Raw genomic sequence first — 21,760 nt, 5'->3', positions numbered from 1 at the left:
CTCAGCCAAATCCAGCAGCTGCTGGGTGCCAAGACCCAGTGTGGCCCGGCAAGGGGCCAGACCAGCTGGGGCACCCCAGCTCCAACTCCCCAGGGGATGGGGACAGCCCCAACACAGCATCGCAGCCATCGCTTCCCAGCCACGCGAGAGCACCAAGACCCCAGGCCGAGCCGCGTCCCCGGGGGAGCCGGCACCGAGCAGCGCAGCCCTGCTTCCCCGCCGGCACAGCAGCCCGGCCACGGCACCGGGGGTCTGGCCCCGCTCATCCCTGGGCGACGACCCCCTCTGCTCTGCTCCCCTGCGCACGAGCGAGCGCAGAGGGGAGCGAAGGGAAGGGAAAGGCCTGAAGCAGCAGCCACAGACTCACCTGCCGCTCGCAGCCCCCGGCCACCGCAGCCCCGCTGGAACAGGCTGGCAGGACGCGGGAAGGGACGGCCAGGACAGAGCTGCAGCCGCAGGCAGCGGTGCCTGAACACCGCTGAGCGAGCGCTGCCAGGCACGTCCCGCACCAGCAACTGCCACGCCAGGGTGCCGGGCCGGGGGGGCAGGCAGGACACGACCCTCCCTCCCCTGCCTTTCCCCCAGGACCCCCCCCCGGGGGGCCTGGAGCAGAGGGAGGATGGGGCACCGCACGGCTGCCACCACGCTGAACCTTCGCTGGGTGGTGACCCCGAGCATCCCTCTCCAACCACCAGGACAGCCGACCCTGGCCCCCGAGCACCGCCTGGCCGGGCGCTCGCCCATCCCGCCGCAGCCCTCGCACGGACCACGCAGCACCCGTGGCCGCTGCCAGGCGGAGGAGGGCTGAAGAAGGAATTGCCTGCCCAGGTCCTCAACCTTCAGGATCAGCTTGTAGGGGCTGGTGGCCAGCTGGGGAAGGGTTAAGCCAGCAGGGAGGGAATGGAGGGGAGGCAAGGAGACCGCAGGAAAATTCCTTCCAAGCACAGTCACCATTTCCCTGCCAGGGGGAAGTGGAGGCAGAGCCCACGGGAGCGGGAGCGGAGCAGCGCAGCTGGGCTGGCCGGGGCTGGGGAGGGGAAATGAGCACAGGAACAGGCTCCCAGAGCCAGCCCCAGTGCCTTGGTGGCCAGATGGAGCTGCAACATGACACAAACCCACCAGAGCCAGGGGCTTGGGGACGGGCAGAGCAGTACCTCTGCTCAGGAGTCGTCGCTGTTCGCCCCGCACCCCCACGCCGTGCTCGGACAGCCACCTCCTTCCAGCCGAGCCCTCACGCCTCCCCCCCCCGACCAGAGCAAGCCCAGATGCAGACTGCAGGGTGAGCTCCCCGTGGGCCGCCGGGCCAGTCGCCAGCCCTGGCCCCGGCCGAGCCGGCTGCTGCAGCCTCCCGCGGGCCGGGCAACGTCTCGCTCCCCGTGAGCCCCAGCAGCATCTCCCACCAGGCAGCTTCCCAGAGTGACCCTGCAGCTGACACTGGGCAACAGGAGAAGGGGTGGGATGGAGACGAGCATCGCCACTTCTGCAGTAGCCAGAGCAGGCTCCACGGCTACCCCAGCTCTCAGCCGATTGGGGATGCTCTGTGACAGAAAGGCAGGAGAGCTGGCAGGGAGCACAGGGGGCACCAGCAGGTCACAGATTAGTGGCCAGAGCCCTGCCAGGCCACCTCCGAAGGCAGATGGCCACTGCTGCCGCAGCCCCCGAGCAGGGCTGTGCTGCTCCTTTGCCTGCTCCAGAGAGGACAGGATCTCGCAAGGTGCCCTGGGGTGCCACACGCTCAGGGCGCTGGGCAGGAGTGCGCAGAGCCAACCCCATCACCACAACCTCCCAGAGGACAGATGGGCCGGTGCCCTCACCACGTCACTCACCACCCGGCTCATCCTTAGCACAGGAGCAGCCCTGGTCCCAGCAACACCCGCAAGCGAGGGGAGAAACCACCACCACCGCACACACCACAGCAGCCACGGGCTCTGGGAGTGCCTTCCCACTGCTCCTGCTCTCCCCCCACGGCAGCCCCGCAGCCTCCAGGGAGGCTGTGCGAAGGACCCCTGCCCATGCACCCCCTCCACGTGCACTGCACTGATCCTCCACAGCCCCCAGGCCTGCAGCACCCACACAGAGAGATTTTCACAGTGGTTTATTAGGATTCAGGGGACATTCTTCTGAAGGCTTCAGCCCCTGTGACCATGCACACGTTCTTGGGGATGCAGTGACAGACCTTGCCTGGCCTGGCCCACCACACAGCAAGTTGGCTGCTTTGTCCCCCCTGTAGCTTTCCATCCTGCTCAAGCGGAAGCAGCAAGCAACTCCCTTCCGTCTTCTCCCCTCACTGCCAATGTCTCTCTGTACAGCAGAAACTATCCCTTTGCCCTGATCAAGCAGCCCAGCAGGAGCACAGCTGACCAACCCCTACAAGTCTGGCACAAATCTCGTGACAGAAGGCCCATACGCAGCAAGGAGCAGTGGGGGCACAGGGATGCTAGACCAGTCAGAACAACCCAGCCTGGGGCGGGGGGGTGGGGGGGTGGAGGTGGAGGAGAGATAACCCAGGGCTCCTCCAAAAGCCACCAGGGATAGATGCATTTTTTAAAACTAGGAATTCCAAGTGCTAGGACAGGCAGGTTTTGGCTTTCCCACCACAGCTAAAGCAGAGGCTACACACCCACCTGGGAGGGAGGGAGGGGAAGAAAGGCAACCTTGTTAGGGAGACCAGGGAGCACAACTGAGCTCAGGGTCCAAGGTGACAGACACACAGCAGGCAGCACCACTCTGAACTCACTTTGCCCCACACCCCATCAGAGCTCTCTACTCTGCCAGGCAGTCCACACATGCTGGCAGCACACCTGGCCCTCCATGCGCTGTATGGGCAAGGCCAGGGCCTGGCATAGGCAGAGGGGACATCCAGAACAGGCAGATAGAGTCCAGCTGAGATTGGTTCCTCTTAGCAGGAGAGCCAGCCAGACCACAGCCCGTGTGCATGGACAGCCCTCCCCGCCTGGTCTGCCTAGGGATGCTCACACAAACTGAGACAGGTTGGGCACTTTGATGTTGATGTCTCCAATGTTGATATTGCGAGGGATCTCTGGCAGGTTGATATTCTTCACAGCTGAGACAGCGCGGGAAGGAGCTGCGGAGAGGCCTCCCTGGTGAGGAGAGCAGAGAGGGGAACACAGTGACTGCCAGCCCTCCATAAGCTCCAAAGACTCCATACTGATCCTCTGGCTCAGCCTTGTGCTTTGCCAAAGGAGCATTCCCAGTCTGAGCCTCCAGCTCTCCCAGTGGTGTCCTGCCACTCGTGGGTGCCCAGGGCCTGGCTACACCCCCCAGCAGCCAGCCAGGCCCAGCTCAGCCCCAGCAGCCAGCCAGGCATCCCTGCTTCAGCAGAAGAGCCTGCATTTCCACTGCCTACCCGATCAATAGAGCTAACTGGTTAATAGCACTCTACTGAAAGAGGCAGGGACGGCCAAGCATTTCCGTCTCCTGCTATCAGGGTGCAACTGCCTCTTCATAGTGCCGCCACAAACAAGGGCAATAAGCACTTTTCACTACCTCACTTCATTAATCTTGATGGAAACAGTAATCTCCACACTCTGATGCTCCCTACACACCTGAAGGAGTGCAGTAAGGAGTACAGCTGATGCCCTGAGCCCTCTCTGTGAGGACTCACACAGGCAGAGCACAGACATGCTGGGAACTCCCCCCATGCACAAGCTCCTCTCCCCAACACAATACAGACCATGCATACTGCCCCTCCACATCTGCCTGGAGCACATCAGACCTATGGACCATGGACATCTCGGGGAACATTTTGCCCCTCCTGCCAACCTGCACTGCATATCCAAGCACATCGCACTAAATCCTCCCAAACCCCTGTGCTATCCTCCCTGCAAGCCACACCAGGGAGAGCCACAGCATTACCACTCACCTCTGCCTTCTCCAGCTTGCTCTGGGCCTCTGCCTGTGCCACGATCTCATTCATGTTGGTCTCCAGCACCATGCCACCTATCACCACCTCCTGCAGGATATAATGAACCTGCAAGGCAAAGGAAGACTGTGAACCAAGTTCAGGTTCATGGGCATGCTGAAAATGGCAGGGACTAAAGCCCCTGCAGGCTGGCAGGGATGAACCCCCTTGAGACAGCTAGAGTCTGGGCAGAGCCGCGGGCACTGCAGTGGGGAGTGCAGAGCCAGACTGAATGACATGCTGGGCAGGAAGACCAGACATCCTGGGTCTCAGCACACACTGCAAGGTGAATTACCTCACATATTCTTGTGTGGAAGCAGTGCTGCGGGCTGATATTTCCCTGAGACGCGCATACCCAGCCCCTTACTCCTTTCAGCCAAATACAGCTCTGGCAGCTGACTGCCTGTCCGAGTTGCTCCTGGACCCTCAGTGACAGTCCAGGAAGCCAGACATACTACTTGTACTTCTGCTCTAGAGAAGAACTACCCAAAGACAGGAGCAAGCGGTGCCCATCAGACCATTATGCACAACAGCCCCAAAGGAGGCCAGGTCTGGCCCTGTCCTAGCGACACATCCTGGTTGTAATATCCCAATGGCTGCACTGAAGTTTGATCCCTCTCTATAGAGGAAACCTCTCTAGGCCAGGGGCACAGTTCATTCCAGGAAACAGCTCCCTGCCTAGAAAGCACACCTGAGAACAGCGGCCTCAAGGCACTGGGACCAGGACACTTCACAGAGCAGCAGTGATCTGAGGGCCTCTCTGGTGCCACACGTTAGGACACTTTTTCCCAAAACCAGTTTCTTCATCTGGAAAGTGAGGCCAGAAACAAAGAGCCTGATTTTGTTACTTTTGCTTAGAATATCTAGGACTGTGACACACACGTGCTCGCGTGTGACACACGCATGTGCAACACACACACAAAAAGGACACAACTGTTGAGTCTCCTTCTGCTCCAGGGGCCAAGGATGAAACAAAGTAGTCCCAAAGGAGAGACCTGCTACCTCCTGCCAGCCCTAGTCAGAAAGAGAACCAGCGATACACTGCAACCACAGCATTAGACAAGGCCTGTCTTGGCTGACAACCCAAGAAAAAAGAAAACAGGACCATAGGTAGGCTGGCCATGTTGTGCTGCTGTGACACACCTTCAGTTGCACCATCCAGCACAATACAGGCTTCCTTGATAAGTCAGCAGTCTCCAACAGCAACCCAGTGCAGATAATGAATTTATGGGTCTCTGCTTACTTCCGTGAAATAGGCTATTACTGTAAGATAGTTATTATATTGTTTTATGGTTTCACGAGGGTTGATTGCACTTTCAAATATGGTGAGGCAAATACTTGCAGGGTAATGCTGTGAAAAATAAAGCAACTAGAGAACCTACTAGAAGGGGAAAAGCCAGCTTTGCCCAACTATAAGCGTGATGACACTTTAATGCTTTTCTATGGGTCTTGTCCTTACCTGACAGCACCAGGAGCACCAAGCTGTGCTGTGATCAGTCTTTCAGCAGTGCTGCACAGGGAAAGCCAGCTGCCATACATAATCTTTCTCGGACACCCATAATAACCCAACTGCCTCCAAGCACCACAGCACAGTAATTGCTCTCCCACAGCACCAGTGTCCACTGATGCCTAGCCCTGCGAACACACCAACAGGACAATGCAAGCAGCTCTCCACAACAGGAGAACATCTGGGCTGCAGGAAATGTTGTTCCTTCAAGATCTGGCTTCAGTCCAAATTGGACCAAAACCAACAGGGTAGAAATCACAAGAAAGCTTTGTTTTCAGAAATGAAACACAATGCTTCCTGAACAAAATGTGTCCTCTCTAGGACCTTGCAGCTGCTTAGCAAAACTCACGTTCTCATCTAAGGCATGAAGCACAACCAGGGTCCGTACAACAGGACCATTCCATCATTCAGCCTGTTCTGAGTCTCCCCACGACTTCCGCAGCTCCAGCCTCTCCTTGTGAACGAAGGATCTCTGCAGCTTTATGATTCCTGCTTCCAAAGCTGACAGCATAAGAGCACTGGTGCCACTGGCTGCCTGTGAACCATAAACTTGACAGCCCCGGTCAGCTGCCTTCTGCAAGACCAGGGACTAGAAACCTGCAGAAGCTCTAATTTCATGAATTTCATGCTGCCCAACAGGGTTCAGGCAAATCCTAGCCAAAACCTGCTGCACTCAGGATATTAACAATCAAAGGCTCAGCTCAACAAGTATTTTCCAGGGGATGTTGGCTTACTTGCTCCCCTGTTCTCATCAGGAACTCACAAACTTTGTAATTAATCAGCTAGAGCAGAAGGTAGTACCATGCCCAACCTTTCCTGCACTGCCTTTGACAAACTAAGTCTGGAGGTAGGGGGCCTGTGAGAGAGCACTGGGGCAATGACGCAGCTGCAGGAAGTCCTGCACAAGCATCAGAGGGGCAAGACATGGAAAACAGCACAACATACCTGCAAATTTTCGGCATCCCCAAGAGTGCAAGCCTGTAACCTAGCACTTGGAACCACTGGCACTCAGCATGAACACATTTGGGAAATAAACAAATGCTAAATATAGAAAGAGTGAGTCCGGACAAGAGGACCAACTGATAGTGCCCAAGGACTGAAGTCAAGGCTGGAAAACAAAAGGAGCACAGAACCAGAAATAAACAGACATAACTAGTATGAGAGCCTTGGGGCTGACTGAGCCTAGTATTTTCCCTGACTTCTGTCTCCTTTGAATCCTTAGTTTGGTAAGAGAGTTAAGAGGAAGGATAGTTCATGCTAATGCTGGCAAAATGCACAAGCAATAGGAATAACATCTTCTGCCTGTGGGCTGTGGAATCGCTGTAAAGCGCCAGGTCCTGGTCACTCCACAAATTGAGTAAATGAGAGTGTATCCTCCCCCAGATACTGCCACAGAAGATATGGGTTGTTGCCATCACTTCTCCCTCAGATACTCCTCACCACCTTCCTCCTTCCTCTCCCTCTCCTTTTGTTTGCTTTGATAAGAGTGTTTTTTGCTGACAAGACAATCAACCTCGTAACTCTTCTGCAAGTTTACAGCCAAGCAAGCTATAAAGTCAAAATCTTAACCAATCGCTAGCACATTTAGCTGCTCCAGAGCATCTTCTATGAATATTTGCTAACTCCATTTCTCTGCCAGAGAATTTATAAATAAGAATCACCAACAGAAAGGGAACGTTTTTGCAGCTTTACTGATCTTTTCACTCCTCATTTTTGTTGGTATGTGCTGTCTTCAGCAAAGCAGGAACAACTTTTATCAGCAGCAACGCAAGCCCAGTACACGTCAGCTACCTGTTTCTCCTATCCCCAAGAATAACCCCTGCTATCTTCAGCTCCATCTAGATGATGATCAAAGAGAATGGGTTCCCACCCAGAAACTCTGACCAGCTAAAAAGGAAATATTAAAGGCTGTGGCTCAAATGAAAGTTTATCAAACACTCTGTATTCCAAACAGTCCCATTGTTTTCTGCAGCTCTAACGAAATGTTAACAAGACTCCAAATAGGGTCCCACCGTGCAGTAAGAAGAGTTAAAATGCCTATGTACAAAGCCAGATTCTTGTTTAATTCCATCAGTGCTGGCCACTGTGCAAAAGATGAACAGTGAAGCCTCAGCATGGATCCCTGTCACATGAACACGTATCTACTCAGCATGTCTATGGTAATTCTCAGAACCAACCCATACCAAAAAAACGATTGCTTTATTGTAGCAGAGATCACAGTCCCACAACAGTAATACAGCAGGGAACCAGGGCAAGTGCTTTGAATTTAAAGCCAGCTTACATATGGAGGGCTCAGAACACAGCAAAGCAACTCAGATCATTTGCAGGAGAACATAGCACAAGTAGCTTACAAAGAACACATACTGATGTCCCTAGCCAGATTTTTGATCTCCATCAGGTAAGTGATCCCTCACTTAGCAAAAGGCTCTCCTGAAAAGCTCAAGGGCTCAAAGCCAAGCCTGCTTCTGGACTCAGGAATGTACCTCCTACAGAAGGCAGAGCTCAAAAGGAGCAGGATGCTAGGATGAAACAAACAGTGGTGGCCTAGTGGAGCACACAGAAACCTAGAACCCACCTTGTCCATGTGAAAGATGAGGTCCAACTCACAGACATTCTCAAAACACTTGTCCAGTGTCTCCACAAACACCTGAGGCAGGAGGAAAGGAAGGTCAGGACAGAACATAATAGCAAGAGGATTCCTGCATACAGCACCAGTGCCTGCACATGTAAAAAGCTGCAGCCCTGGCCACAAACTGTCAGATCAGTCACTGCATCTCAGGCTTTTACCCTGAACAGCAATAAATTCTTCTTAAAAATCCCATTTACTTTCAATGCTAGTAAAGTGTCCATTCCCAGGGCAACCACTCACAGGCTCAGCCCCAGAGGGCTGGCCAGGACCCTGGCTCCAGCAAAGCAGCAGCATGCAGGGGTGGTGTGGAGAACTGGGGGCTTGCACAGTGCAGGTGGAGGGAGTCAGGTAGAGCTGTGAGCACCACACATGCAGGGAGCAGCTAGACAAGGAAGCCTCTTTCCACACAGGCACTGCCCAGTGGTGCTGGAACGACCCAACACGCTCCTAGTGCCAATCTTCACTAAACCACAGAAACCAGATCAAAAAGCCCAAACTGCTACCTACTTTAGTTCCTAGGAAAAACCTTGTCTCAGCAAGGGGCATTTGGCTACAATATGAGTCTGGCCCTGACTGAGCCCACTGTGAATGGACTGCCAAGTTGGTGCAATACCAGCAAACTTGGAGGGCTCCTCATCCTGCAACAGGTCAGGCTTCCTCTGAACTGTTACTTCTACCCAGCTGCTATTGTCTTCTTGTTCCTGTTACTACCCAGGGCAACCGGAACCTCTAGTTTCAAGGATGTGGTTTGAGCCCAGGTCCAAAGAGCCTGGCACTGGGTAAAGCAAACTGAAACACAGTACTCAGCCATTCTGGGGGAAAAAAAAAAACAGGTGCCAATATCCTGATAATCTGCAGTCACAGGGCCCTGGCTGGGACAATGGCTAGTTATTGTGTTCTTCCACAAGGGCCAGGCTTGCAGTCACCTAGAACAGCTTGAAAGGAGGTGAAATATGGGAACTACATGATCACAACAGGTGATCCGAGTAGGGCATGAACCCTCTTGGAGAACAGGAAGGACAACTAAGAAGTGCTGGATATTCGTGTGTCCTACTGTAACATAAAACAAGTGTGAAATGCTCTATAGTCGGGAACTCTTCTCCACAGGCAATTCCCAGCCATGAAAACTTCATTTCTAGCTTAGGATCTTTGAAAAGAAAAGCTAGAAAAGGTGATTTATATGACACTGCCATGGTACTACTTTCTTCCTGGGAGACTCCTGTCTCCCGCATCGCGCACAGCTGCACCCAGCAGAGGCACAGCCCTGTCCAGAGTCACTCTTTAAGCATGATCTCTAGCCCCTTTTACGCTCACTTCAACCAGCCTGGAAAAGAAGGTCTGTACAGGATACGCAGGAGAGGACCCGTAACCTACACTGTCTGACTGCTCACTAGCAGAGTGAGCATCTGCATCGAAGCATGTCCAGCTGCTCTGGGAGCCTCTCTGCCCAGCAGTGCCCAAAACCAGAGGAGCAGCAACCCGCTGCCGAGGTGCGAGGTGGGCTCCACTGTATGCATGCTTGCTGTGGCCTCCCTCTGGTAGGAAAACTTCACTCCAGAGAGACCAACCTGGATGAGGTCCAGAATGCCCAGCTCACTCTCTGAGGAGTCCACGCAGAACACGAAGTACAGCGTGGCATAGTGGCGGTAGATCAGCTTGTAATCCGAGCCACCAAATAGGCTGCAGAGACACAAGGAAAGGCTTCAGAAAAAGGAACCCCTTGGGGCCAGAGGTACCTGCAGCAGGAAGGGGGGACACAGCCCCACTGCGCCCTGTGCAAGGGGAACCCTCAGGCAGTGAGGGACATGAGGGTTACCTGCCGCACTCCAGGAAGTTGCAGATGTGGTCATCCCGCTTGAGGACCAGGTGAAAAGTCTCTCGGATAATTTGCTGCTGGAGTTCCTCTGCCTGCAGGGAGGCAAGAGCAAACACCTGCAAGCCTGTTGCTGAGAAAGGTGCAGAGGACCCCCACCTCCGCTATCCCCCACTGCTCTGGGGCCAGCAGAGCCTGAGTAAAGCCGTGAACAGGTAGCTCTCAGCTGGAAGGGGAGGCCACGGTGCCTCCTGGCACCGCAAGAACGGTGCCCTTGGCACTGAGGCCACCGGTGCCAAGGGCGGGCAGGGCGAGCCCCGGGGACAGGCAGCTGCCGCCCGGGCCGCAGGCACCCTTCCCGGGGAGCCGGGGCCGCAGCAAGCCCAACCCTTGGCCAGCCGGGGCCGGGCCCCACCGCCCAGCGGGCAAGCCGCCCCCCACAGCCCCACGGCGGAGCGACCTCCCGCTCGGCCCCACGCCGCGCCCGGCTCCCCCCCGCCCGCAGCGGCCCGGCGCGGCGGCGGCCGGCGCGCACCAGGCGCTGGTAGAAGCGGACGAGCCGCGGCTTGCCGTGGTTGTTGAACACCAGGATGGCGCTGATCATCCCGGCGGCGGGGCCGGGGCCGGGGCCGGGGCCGCGCCGGAGGACGAACCGGGCCGTCGCCGCCGCGGAAGCCCCTCGCCCGCCCCGGAAACGGGCGGTGCCGCGGGCCCGGCCAGGCCCCGCCGCGCCGGGAACGCAGCTCCGCCTCCGCGCCGGCCCCGGCGCCGCGGCCCCGCAGGGAGCCGCCGCCGGCGGGCCCGGCCCTCAGGCCGCGGACGGCGCAGCGGCAGCGGCCGGGCCGCGGTCGAGCCCCGCGCGAGGGGCTACGGCCGCCGGCCGGGCCCTGGCGCTGCCCGCGCGGCCGCCGGCGGCGGGGCCTCCCCTCCCCCCGGCCCGCCGGGCTCCCGTCGCCTGTCGCGACAGAGCCCCGACAGGCAGCGCCGCGATAGCAGCGGCCCCCGCCTGCGCCGCCAGGGGGCGCGCGGGGCGACGGGAGCCGCGCGGGGCCACGGCGCGGCGGACGCAGGGGCGGGCGGGCGCGCAGGGGCGGGCGGGCGCGCAGGGGCGGGGCTTCCCCGGAGCCCCGCCCCCCCTTAAAGGGCCAGCGCCCCCTCTTTTCCGGGCGGGGTCAGGGGTCACCGGGCAGCGCGGGGGCCCCGGCGGCCGAGGCGGCGGCGGGTTTGGCTCGGCCGTGCCAGGCCAAGCCGTGCGGTGGCCCGGCCGCGGGCCCGGGGGGGCGGCGTGACGCGGGGCCCGGCTGCGGCCCGGGGGGCAGCCCACCGCGCTGCTCCCGAGCAGGGTCCGGCCTGGCGCCGCCGGGAGCCACGTCCGCTGCGCAGGGCTCTGCCCGTCCCTGTCCACGGCCTGCAGCTGCCCGGGGTTGCTCTGGGGATGCAGGGCTGGGAGCTGCTGCGGCCGGGAGCGGGAGGGCAGCCCGCTGCGGGAAGAACGCGGCCCGCTGTGGGCAGCCTTTGTGCGCGGCTCGCCCCGCCGGGGGAGGATGCTGCGCGCTTACAATGCGCTTTCATCGGCGGAGCCCAGCGCTGGCGCTGCCCCGCAGCCGGGGCCCCAGCCGCGGCACGCGGAGCCAGGCAGCACCCCACCTCCCGGCGCCTGCCCCGGCGCCATGCCCCAGCCCAGGCTCCCACGCCGCAGGCGGATTTCTGACTGCGTGCGTGCTTGCTCGCGAGGCGACGCGCACCACCATCAGCCCTGCGCAGGGAGGGCAGCCCGGCCGGGGCCTGGGCACCGCCAGCGCGTCCGGGTGTCCGGTGGCAAGGGCTCGATCTTGCTCCCAGCTGCGGTGGTGGAGGCACTGGGAGCTGGAGCCTTGCAGTCCTGACCCGGCAGGTCCGGCTGAGCCGCAGCACGGCCTGCTCAGAGCTCCGCTGCCGCCCGCCGCCGCTGCTCCCCCGCAGCTCTGCCGTCGGGGAGCGCCTGGTCACGGGAGGACGCCTCAGCTCCCAGCAGTTTTGTGTCCCGAGCTGCGCAGAGGCCGATCACTCCCCAGGGAAAGGTCCCAGGATCCGCCAGCCCCCGTTGCCATAGTGCCCCACGGGGTGGTCCCCTCTGACCCGCGACGCTTTTCAGTGCTGGCTTCCCCCGCACCGCCCCTCCACTGCATGTGTGGCCTGTGCTCCACCACAGATGGGTGCTTCTCCGCTGTGTCGCGGCTTTCAGCTTACGTTGGCGCGCCTTCCTTTGAAGGGGCTGAGTGAGCTGGGTTGCTCTGCAGGACGACTATTTATCATGCTGCCAGCCTTTGGATTATCCTCAAGCCATAGCAGTGGACATTTCATATTTACTTCTAGATCATCAACCAAAACAGTGAAGGGACTCACCCATAGAGCTAATCCCTGTGAGCCCCTCTGGAAACTCCACCAGTGGATGGTGCCACCTGTTGACAAATAGTTCTTAGCTCTGTAAATGAGCTCATTCTTAGGCTGTTTAAGAGGTATTTTAGACAGGAGAAGGAGAAAGCATAGCATGTGACAACTGCAGTTGCATCAGGTGCTTTTTAAGTACTATAAAATCAAAAAGAAAGCAAAGGGTAAATGATCTAGGATTAATATAAAGGAATAGCACAAGCATGTAGGGATACAATCAAAAAGGCCAGTGTATGATATGAGTTACAACTAGCAAGGGACATAAAAAGCAACAAGAAAAGGATTTAATGTGCTGTACAAAAGTACTAGAAGAAAGGGGGAGACAGGAAAATAAAGATCTGTTACTTAACAGGAAACGGGAGTAAAATAACCAAGGACATAGAAAGCCTCTTTGCTCCAGTCTTCATATAAAAAGGTTAATTGTGACCAGAGATTTAACAACTGACTCTAACAAAAGGAGAAGGCCAGCACGGAAAAGAGCCAGGTGAAAGGATACTGAGGTGCATTAGGTTTGGGTCAGGGTGGCCTAAGAGACCACCCAGAGCGCATGAGGAGTTAGCCAAGACCCTGACAGAGCCGAGAGGGCTCTAGTGGAGAGCTCCCAGCCAAGAAGAGGCCCAAAGGGCTGGAGAAGGGTGAGCACCGCAATCATTCTTAGAAGAAGCAGGAGGAGTCATCCCCACAGACATGGTATCATCCTGGCTCCCAGCATGATCCCAGAACAAATCATTAAACAATCAATGGACGTGCCCTAGAGGATGATACGGTCATAAAAGATATCAGTGTAGATTTTTCAAGAAAACATTATGTCAACGTCAGCCTGACTTCCTCCTGTGGCAGGGTAACTCGCCTTGTGAATAAAGGGAGAGCAGTAAATACCATACATCTTGATCTCAGGGGGCTTCTGACTCCCTCCACGTGATTTTCTCACAAGCAAACTAACAAATCGTGCTGCAGACAAAAACACCAGACGATGGTTTGGCTGCACCCAAACAACTGGTTGACAAACTGCACCAATGAATGGTAGCAGTGTCAGACCAGGAGAATGTTTCCACTGGGTTTGTCCCGGGCTTGTTTCTACTCCGTGTTTTCATTAAGAACTAGAATGATGGGATAGAGAATACACTTACAGAAACTACAGATGACATCAAGCTGGGAGGGGCCAGAAGCACCAGGGAGCACAAGCTCTGAAGTCAAAAGGATCTCAACTGAAGACATGGTCCAAAATCAACAAGATGAAATACAATAAAGAGAAGTACAAAGTGCTACTCTCAGAAGCAGAAATCAGATACACAAAATGAAGAATAATACCATCGGCAAAAGCAGTGCAGTGAGGAGGATCACCACCGCTGCCTCAAGGAAGCCGCTACGCAATGCTGCTGCACGAAGGGCAAGCGCCACCCTTGGCGCGTTGCACGCAAAGCGGGACGGTCACGAGCCCCCGAGCGTGGGTGGAGCCCAGCTGGAGACTGCCCAGCATGGGACACCATGTGTCATGGAGGATGAGGCCAAACTAGAGTCCAGAAGTGAGCAACAAGAACCCCAAGAGGCCCCCAAACCCGGCCCATAAGGAAAGCAGAGGGGAGGTGCTTTGGTTCTCCACGCGAGCTGGCTGAAAGGAAACGCGGCAGCTGTCTTCTGCTACGCACAGGGTGTTACAAAGGCAGCATGGATCGAGAAACGAGAGAGGAATCGGCTTAGATGACAGCAGAGCGATCTCCACTGTGCACCAGGGAACAACTGCAGCTGCTTGGGCCAGGAAACCTCCCTGCTGGACGCCTGTTGGTGGTGAACTCCCATCAGGGCTGATGGCTACGCTCGACAAAGCCCGCGCGAGCGGTTCAGCTCGGCTCCCTTGCCTGCGCTGGACAGTTCCCGCCGGCCCCGGGGGTCGCGGCGCTGCGGGTACCGTGGCACGACGTGGGCCCTGCACAAGCCACCGCGGGCAGGCGGGACGCGCCGGCGCCGCATGTGCCAGGCTGGGAGCGTGACTGGGGCCAGGCCAGAACCGCGGAGCCGAGGGGCGCAGGGCCGGGCCGGGGCCGTGGCGGCGAGGGGCGCCGGGCCGGGCTGTGCCGGGCCGGGGCCGCAGCAGTGAGGGGCACCGGGCCGGGCCAGGCTGGGGCCGCAGCAGTGAGGGGCACCGGGCCGGGCCGGGGCCGTGGCGGCGAGGGGCGCCGGGGCCGGGCCGGGGCCGTGGCGGCGAGGGGCGCCGGGCCAGGCTGTGCCGTGGCGGCGAGGGGCGCCGGGCCAGGCTGTGCTGTGGCGGCGAGGGGCGCCGGGCCGGGCTGTGCCGTGGCGGCGAGGGGCACCGGGGCTGGGCCGGGGCCGTGGCGGCGAGGGGCGCCGGGCCGGGCTGTGCCGGGCCGGGGCCGCAGCAGTGAGGGGCACCGGGCCGGGCCGCGGCGGCGAGGGGCGCCGGGCCGGGCCCAGGGGCGGCTGCGCCGTCGCGCCACAAGGTCCATCACCAACGGCCGCCCCTCGGCCAGGCCTCAGAGGGGCGCTACTGATTGGCTGCCTGCGCTTGGGCTGAGGGCCGGGGGTTGGCTGCGCCTCTGGAGGACGCCAGATCTACAGGCCGCTGATTGGCTGAGGCTGCTGCAACACCGCTCTCTGGCCATGCCGATTGGCTGACGCCGCTGAGGTGCTGCTCTCCAGCTGTGCTGATTGGCTGGAGCCGCTGAGGCGCTGCTCTCTGGTCCCGCTGATTGGCCGAGGCACTGGAGCTGGGCTGTGCAGGCCCCAGGCCAGGGCGCATGGACGGTGGCGGCCACCATGGCGCCAGGCCCCGGCCTGCCGTGGCCCGCCCGCCTCCCCCGGCCCGCCGCGTCCCCGCGCGCGGCCCAGGCGCCGCCCTCCAGCTCCCCGGGGAAGGGTAAAACCCCCCGGGCTGCTCGGCGCCGGTCCCAGGGCCGCCCCAGGGCCCTCCCGGCGCCGGCCCGCCCCGCCTCCCGGCGCCCTGCTCGCCGCCTGCTTCGCGCCCCGCTTCCGGGCCGAACGCCGTCCTCGAGAGGTGGGTGCTCCGCACGTGGACGCAAACCGAGGCCGCCTGCGCGAAGGTAGTCTTCCTCGGCGGTGCTTACGAACCTTGAACGCTGTGAACACGTGAGCGGGCAGACTCGCTCCGCAACAACGCCCGTGCAGCAAGGACTGCAAACACAGCGCCCTTTACGTGAATACCCACACTAGGAGTCTGGGTTTTGGAAGTTACTTTGAACTAGGCCAATTGGAAAGCAGAAATCACGTCACGGGAGTGGCCTGGGCAGCCCTCCCTCGCTCAGAGGCATGAAGCCATGATCACAAACATTTGCAGCTTAAACATATTGATGTGATCAGTTTTCACCTAATACAAAAATAGTGGAAGCGAAAGTGTGTCCGCAAGACAAAGGACCACGTTCTTCAGCCAAACTCTCTGCTGGCATTAGTTGGTCCACCTGACTTGCTCCCGCGAAGGCTGGGGTCGTTGCCTTCGGACACACCTCACCCCAATCTTCTGTGCCTTCACTTACACCTTCTCCCTCGCTGGCTCCCTGCAAAGGGGCACATCACCTTCCCCTCTCATCACAGCTGCAGAAGTGAGAGCCCCTTTGCCCTGCATGCAGTGGTAGGACACGCTTCCCTGCAGTGCCCTGAGCTGTCCCCCACCGCTCCTGCTCCCGCGCCCCGCTCCGCGGTCCCCGCCTTGGCTCCGTGTCCTCGCTGTGCTCCCCGCCACAGCTCCTGGTCCAGCCTCACTCCCGCTCTACCAGCTTGCAGCCTCCATGGGACACAAGTAGCATCCCCTGACCACAGGGTTCTCCCAGAGATTTCTGGAACATAATAAATTCTGCTAATTTAGCAGCGGGTCGGTCCTTTTGGGCAGAGGCAAGCTCTGACCTCAGCTTGCATAAAGTAAACCTTGCGAGATCTCTGGATCCTGCGTGACCCTTCTGATGCAGGTGTGTTCCCGCCCGAGGACGGCGACGTCCAGCAGCTGACTGCTGCACCAGGCCAGCGACTCGGAAACACGCTTGCCAGGGGAGCCAAGTCTCATCACCCGGCCAGGCAGCCACGGCTCCTCGGCGCAAGCGGAAAGAGCTCGCTGGGGAGCCGTTCTGCCGGCGCATGAAGGGACGGCAACCCTGAAGCCCCGGCCAAAGCCAGCCGCAGGGCGAGGTTTCCTCACGGCGGGCAGCTCCTCTGGCAGCTATCGTGGCAACCGCAGCACCCGAGCGGGCCCCGGCGCCGCGCCGCGCACGGGTGGGAGCCGGGGGATGCGGCGGGAGCCCGGCCCGGCCCGGCCACAGGTGGCGGCGGCGCCGGCCCCGCCGCGGCTCCGCGGGGGAGGGCAGCGGCCGGCGCGGCCCCGCCGCTCCGGACCGGGGCCGGGGCCGGGGCCGGGGCCGGGGTCGGGCCGGGCCGGACCGGACCCCCGGGGCGCGGGAGCGGCGGGCGCGGAGCCCTCTCGGAGCGGGAGAGAGCAAAGAAAACTTGGGCTGGCGCAGGAGGGGGGAGAGGAAGTGAGAACACAAAAGAGAGATAAAAGGGCTGCTCTCCTCCGCCGCTCTTTCTCTCTCCCTTTCTCTCGGAGCCGAGTTAGGAGGAGCTGTTTTGCATCCCTTCACGTCAGCCCTGCCTCATTCCCTTCTTCCTTCCTGCCGAACAGAGCGACAGACAGACCGACCGGGCGCCGCCGGCAGCGCGGAGCGCCGCGCCGGGACCGCGGCCGGAGCCGGAGCCGCCGCCGGAGCCGCCGGAGCCGGAGCCGGAGCCGCGGCGGGCGGCGGCGACCGCGCCGGGCCGGGGCGCGCCGAGCCCCCGCGGCCGGCAGCGCACGGTGAGTCCCCGCCGCCGGGCGGCCCCGCGGCGCCGGCCGGGCCGGGCCCGCCCCGCCCCGCGGCCGCAGCAGGCCCGGCGCCGGGGCCGCCGACATGTCGCCTGCGCCGCCGCTTCCACATTCCCGCATGCCGGCGAGGGGAGCGGAGCGAGATGGCGGAGGGAGGCGGGGGCGCAGCGGCGGAGGAGGAGCGGGAGCGGCGCGGGGCCGCCGCCGCGCTGCCCGGCGCCCGCACGTGGGGCCGCCCCGCCGCCGCCGCCAACTTTCGCCGCCGCCGCCCGCAAACTTTGGCCGCCGCCGCCGCGGGGCCGCCCAAGTTGGTCACTTACCTGTTGCGGGGCGGCGGCGGCGCCGCGCGGGCCCCGCCCGGGCCGCTGCCCCGCCGGCGGCAGGCCGGGCCGCCGCCGCGCCGCCGGGGAGGGCGCTTGCGGCGGGGCGCTTCCGCCGGCGCCGCGGCCCCGCGGCTGCTGCCCGCGGCGGCGCCGGGCTCTGTGCAGCGCGGCGGGCCGCGGCGGGCCTCGGCGCTGGGGGGTGCGGCCGGGCGGCGCGGCGCCCGCGGCCGAGCGGCGGCCCGGCGGGTGCGAGCGGGCCGCGCCGGGGCGCGCAGCCGCCGCGGGCATCGGCGCCGGGGCCCGCGGGGCCGCCGCCTCCCGCCGCGCCGCCGCCGCCTCCCGCCGCGCCGCCGCCGCCTCCCGCCGCGCCGCCGCCTCGAGTTGTGGCAGCAGTTGCTAGGCTGGTGAAGCGGAGGGCTCGTGTGACCACGACTGCTGTCTCAGCGTGGAACTGCACTTTGCTCCCCATGATTTGCGAGAAAGGAAAGAGGATGCCACGGGGGTGTAGGGAGAAAAGCGAAATACGTGATGAATTCCCGCAAAAATGGGTGCCAAGAGGGCTTGGACTGCCCCAGTCACTGCGCCAGTAGGAGCCCCAGGTGGCGCGGTAGGAATTGCTCTTTTTGTCGCATAAGCGCTAGAGATTTCTCAAAACTTGAAGAGCTTTCTGTAAAGCTCTGTCCCAGGAACTTGCAGGAGAAGTCTCGGTCTGGGGTCACAAATGTTTTGTCCACAGAGTGCTTCTGTCCCTGTTGCTAACTTGCTTGTTTTGTCTTTTGATACCAGGGAAAGTAGTTCATCAGGGAACTTTCTAAACCCTTTGATAGCACCATGTTCATCAACAGGATGTAATATAATTAATTAGTTACTGATTAGTAGTTTCTCTGTGAGCATTCTGTGTGTCAAAAGAAGGTGGAATGATGCAAGAGGAAGATGTCATCCTGGGAGTTTAGCTGCTTAAAATGTCCAAAAAGTAGAAAGAGCCAAAGTAAAAAAGGCAAGTACACTAACTTTTCTTTAGACATGTGTGCTTCAGTCAGGAAGGACTCTGTTTCTTGCAATGCGTCTGAGCTAAGTTTATTTGCTTCTAGGCATCACTGATTTAAGCCAGTCTAATGAAATCATATACTCAGTGATTCCCATGAACAGTGTTTACGTATGATTCATGCAGGTGGTCTGGACTGGCCATAACTATCTTGCAAAAGCATCTTAGGTTAGTGGGAGACCTTAAAACCACTCTTCTTCCAGGTAGACTTTGGAGAAGGTGCAAAGAGGGGTACTAGTTTCACCATCTGCTTTGGATCTCTTCAGGCATAGTTAACATTAACAGTAAATTGAGGGATAACCTCTAAGACAGGAAAAATGATTTTTAGCAGAAGAATAGAAATGCTTGTTTTTTCACACGCTAAAGAAAGAGTGGGAGATGCTCTTGTAACTTAGAACTATCAGAAATAGAGACTAAATAAATACTAACCATAGTGAGTCAAGGTTCCTGCTCTACAAGTAGGTTTAAATGCCCTCTTTAAATGTTGACCACATATTCATTATTCCTATAAAAAGGTAAATAGGTTTTAATAAGTTGAGCCCGTACATGCTGTGAAACATTCCCTACTTCAACTTAAGAGGTAACTCAGAGGCTCGGAAGTAAATATGTGAAGTGGATAGAGTAAAAGTCTGTTTCCGCAGTGCGCAAGTAACACGTTTTTTCATTGAGTGAGACTGCTTTTGACACTGCTGCTGTTTGTAATTTAGTCTTTAGGGAACTGATCTTAGTTGGTTTATTGGACTGCCATGCATAAAAGGTTTTTCATTTATAAATCGGGTTAGGAAGCACACTGTAGAGAGACAATGAATGTAAACTTTGTACTGTTCTGCTGCACAGTTAGCAATGTTAATGATGGACAATATGCTGGTTTTGTACTGAAGGAACGTGACAGCGTACAGTCCCTTAAGTGAGTGTGTTACGTACAAACGTGCCGTGCTAATGAAGGTGCGTTTTCTTACATTTATTTTTTGCCTGAGAAGTAGGCTCCAATTCAACACGTGTTTAAGCACAGTCTCCTTCATACCAGCTGAACTAATCACGTACTTGGATATTTTGCTAAATCAGGACCAAAATAAAAGAAATGTCAGGCAGAGTTGTGATTGCTGTTGCCAATTGCTGATTGCATCCTACTGTTTTTATTACCATGTCTGCCTGTTCCCTCCACAGCCTACTGTTTTTTGGAGGTTTGGGGGGTTTTCTTAACCTGTTACATTCTGCTTTTTGACATTTTGTTCTCTGCTCTGCAGAACCCAACCTGCTAGGGCTGTGGGTGCCTGAGCCACATGAATACTGATGGCACTAAAGGGCAGGCTCCAAAATACCTAGACAAGGTTTGCTTACCATGGAGATATTTACAGTTTTGAATGCAAAAAAAAGTTGCTGGATGGATCAGATATGTTTAAATAGCTGCAGTTGTTTCCTTTTTTTTTTAATCTTTGGAAAACAGGGAGCTCTCAGGATGACTAACAATTCCTAACAAGACTTTTGCCTTCTAATAGAGTCTGAACTTGGGGACAGAAGACTGTCATCCAATATGAGGGGTTTTTATTTTATCCTACTGTTCCACATTTTCCTCTTACAGCCCCGTGAACTGCTTTCCTCATCCCCTGGGTCCTTCTCATACAGCAACTGTAGTGTGACACAGGAATATTTAAATTAAGGGAAGGGAGGCCTGATTCAGCCTGCTGGTTTTTAGATGCAGTTTTCCTTTGATTTTTTTTTCCAAAAGCATAGTATAGTGGAGTGAAATATATGGCATTGTTCAGGAAGAATGTTCTTTTGGGAGTGAATTGTAGAGTTTTTTTCTTTATTTCAAAAATAAAGAGACCATCACTCTTCTTTCCTCTGATTTTGATGGAGGCTTGCTTAGAGAACAAACATGTAATGTATTTTCTTTCTCAGACTTTAAATTAAGCAGGATAATGTGATTTTAAGTTTTCCACGTGGTGGTCTTCACTTTCAAGAGTCTGTTAGTCATTTGAATGACAGTAAAGTATTAAAAACTAAACAACAAACTTTAAGCATCCTGCCTGAAAAACTTTGTAAACTGTTCAGATCTTAGTGTTTGTGATATCACAGTTCTCCCATTTCTCTGCTCTGCTCATTTGTATAATTTTCTGAATAAACTATTATAACTTTTTAGCAAAGGAAAAATGAGCAGGAGGAAGGAAAGCTTTTCTTTTTTTTTTTTTTTAATGTCATGTCTTCTGAATTTCTTTGAACATTCTTAATTGGGGAAAAAAAACGTTTCCCATTCTTTTTTCCTTCTCAAGTCACCTCTAATTTCACCACAGAGAAACTGAGTCAGCTAGGCAGTGTCTGAAATGTTCTTCTGTGTGGGGAAAGGAAGAAACATGTAGAAAGTTCATCTGAAATTTAAAAAGAGTTGCTCCTGGCACTTAAAAAAAAAAAAAAAAAGACAATTCAGTGACTGAAGGAGCGGAAGTAGTTGTGCAGGGGCAAGTTACTAAATGAAAATGGAGTAAATCCTGCAGCCCTATGGTCCATCCAGGAGTCTTGAAGGACCTCAAATTTGTACAAACTGATTTAAAATAATAATGCATTCTTTTTCATTTAAAACAGACACTGTCTTCAAATGCTGCAGGGTAGAAAATGTTACACTGTATTTTTTTAAAAAATCTATAAGAGTAAGTCAGGGAATTAGAAGTCTGTAAATCTTGAACTTTCGCATGGCCCTGGCAAACTGGATGAATCAGTATTTCAAAACATACTAGCAGATCACCTGAAGAATCATGATTCAATGGGATCTAGCCAGTATAGAAAACGGTCTCATTAAGTTTTTAGAATATGTGGAATATGTTGGTAAAGTAGCAGATGAAAGAGTATCAATTGACATTATTTCTTCAGACTGAAGAAGGCCTTTGACAAGGTCCTACACTAAAGAAAGTAAGTCGCAATGGGTTGAGAAGCAGAGTTTTATTGGATCAATAACTAACTACAAGGCAGCAAAAGAGTGAGATTAACTGATCTATTTTCATTGTGGTGAAAGGTGAAGAAGAGAAGCTTCAAGGTTTTGCTCTAAGCCTTGCACTGCTCAATAATAATAAATCACGTGGAAAGGGGATGATTGGCAAATCAGTAAAATATTTTCTTACATTAAATATTGTTACTTAATTTACGCCGCACCACATGATGTGAAGTGCAAGGACAGATGAAATTCCATGTTGGGAACTGATGTGTACGAAGGAGGAAAACTTGAAACTATTCTTCACCTTACAGTATTAAAAATTAACTGCATCAAGCCA

The 21,760-nt window shown here is 56.8% G+C and overlaps 2 protein-coding genes across 4 annotated transcripts in view; one reads left to right on the top strand and one right to left on the bottom strand.

Annotated features, from left to right (window-relative positions):
• Window positions 1-2,080: 2,080 nt before the first annotated feature.
• AP3S2 (adaptor related protein complex 3 subunit sigma 2) lies at window positions 2,081-10,581 on the bottom strand. Of its 2 annotated transcripts, XM_062584244.1 has the most exons (6): window positions 10,407-10,577; window positions 9,875-9,966; window positions 9,627-9,738; window positions 8,005-8,076; window positions 3,884-3,991; window positions 2,081-3,101 (listed from the first exon to the last, which is right to left on the bottom strand). In XM_062584244.1, the coding sequence occupies exons 1-6, from the start codon at window positions 10,473-10,475 to the stop codon at window positions 2,973-2,975; spliced, it is 582 nt and encodes a 193-aa protein (XP_062440228.1). In that variant the 5' UTR covers window positions 10,476-10,577; the 3' UTR covers window positions 2,081-2,972. The 2 variants fall into 2 exon arrangements, with proteins under 2 accessions (XP_062440228.1, XP_062440229.1); XM_062584245.1 differs by lacking the exon at window positions 8,005-8,076 and having other exon boundaries at window positions 10,407-10,581.
• Window positions 10,582-17,084: 6,503 nt separating this feature from the next.
• Window positions 17,085-21,760, top strand: part of ZNF710 (zinc finger protein 710) — a 43,164-nt gene continuing 38,488 nt past the window's right edge. For both annotated transcript variants that reach the window (XM_062584241.1, XM_062584240.1), the window contains exon 1: window positions 17,085-17,117. The gene's annotated coding sequence lies outside the window, so the exon portion shown is untranslated. The remainder of the gene's footprint in view (window positions 17,118-21,760) is intronic.

The sequence above is a fragment of the Rhea pennata genome, chromosome 10, assembly GCF_028389875.1.
Source record: "Rhea pennata isolate bPtePen1 chromosome 10, bPtePen1.pri, whole genome shotgun sequence".
In the NCBI taxonomy this organism is placed as follows: domain Eukaryota; kingdom Metazoa; phylum Chordata; class Aves; order Rheiformes; family Rheidae; genus Rhea; species Rhea pennata.
The sequence above is the reverse complement of the archived record's forward strand: the minus strand, read 5'-3'. Positions and strand labels throughout refer to the sequence as shown.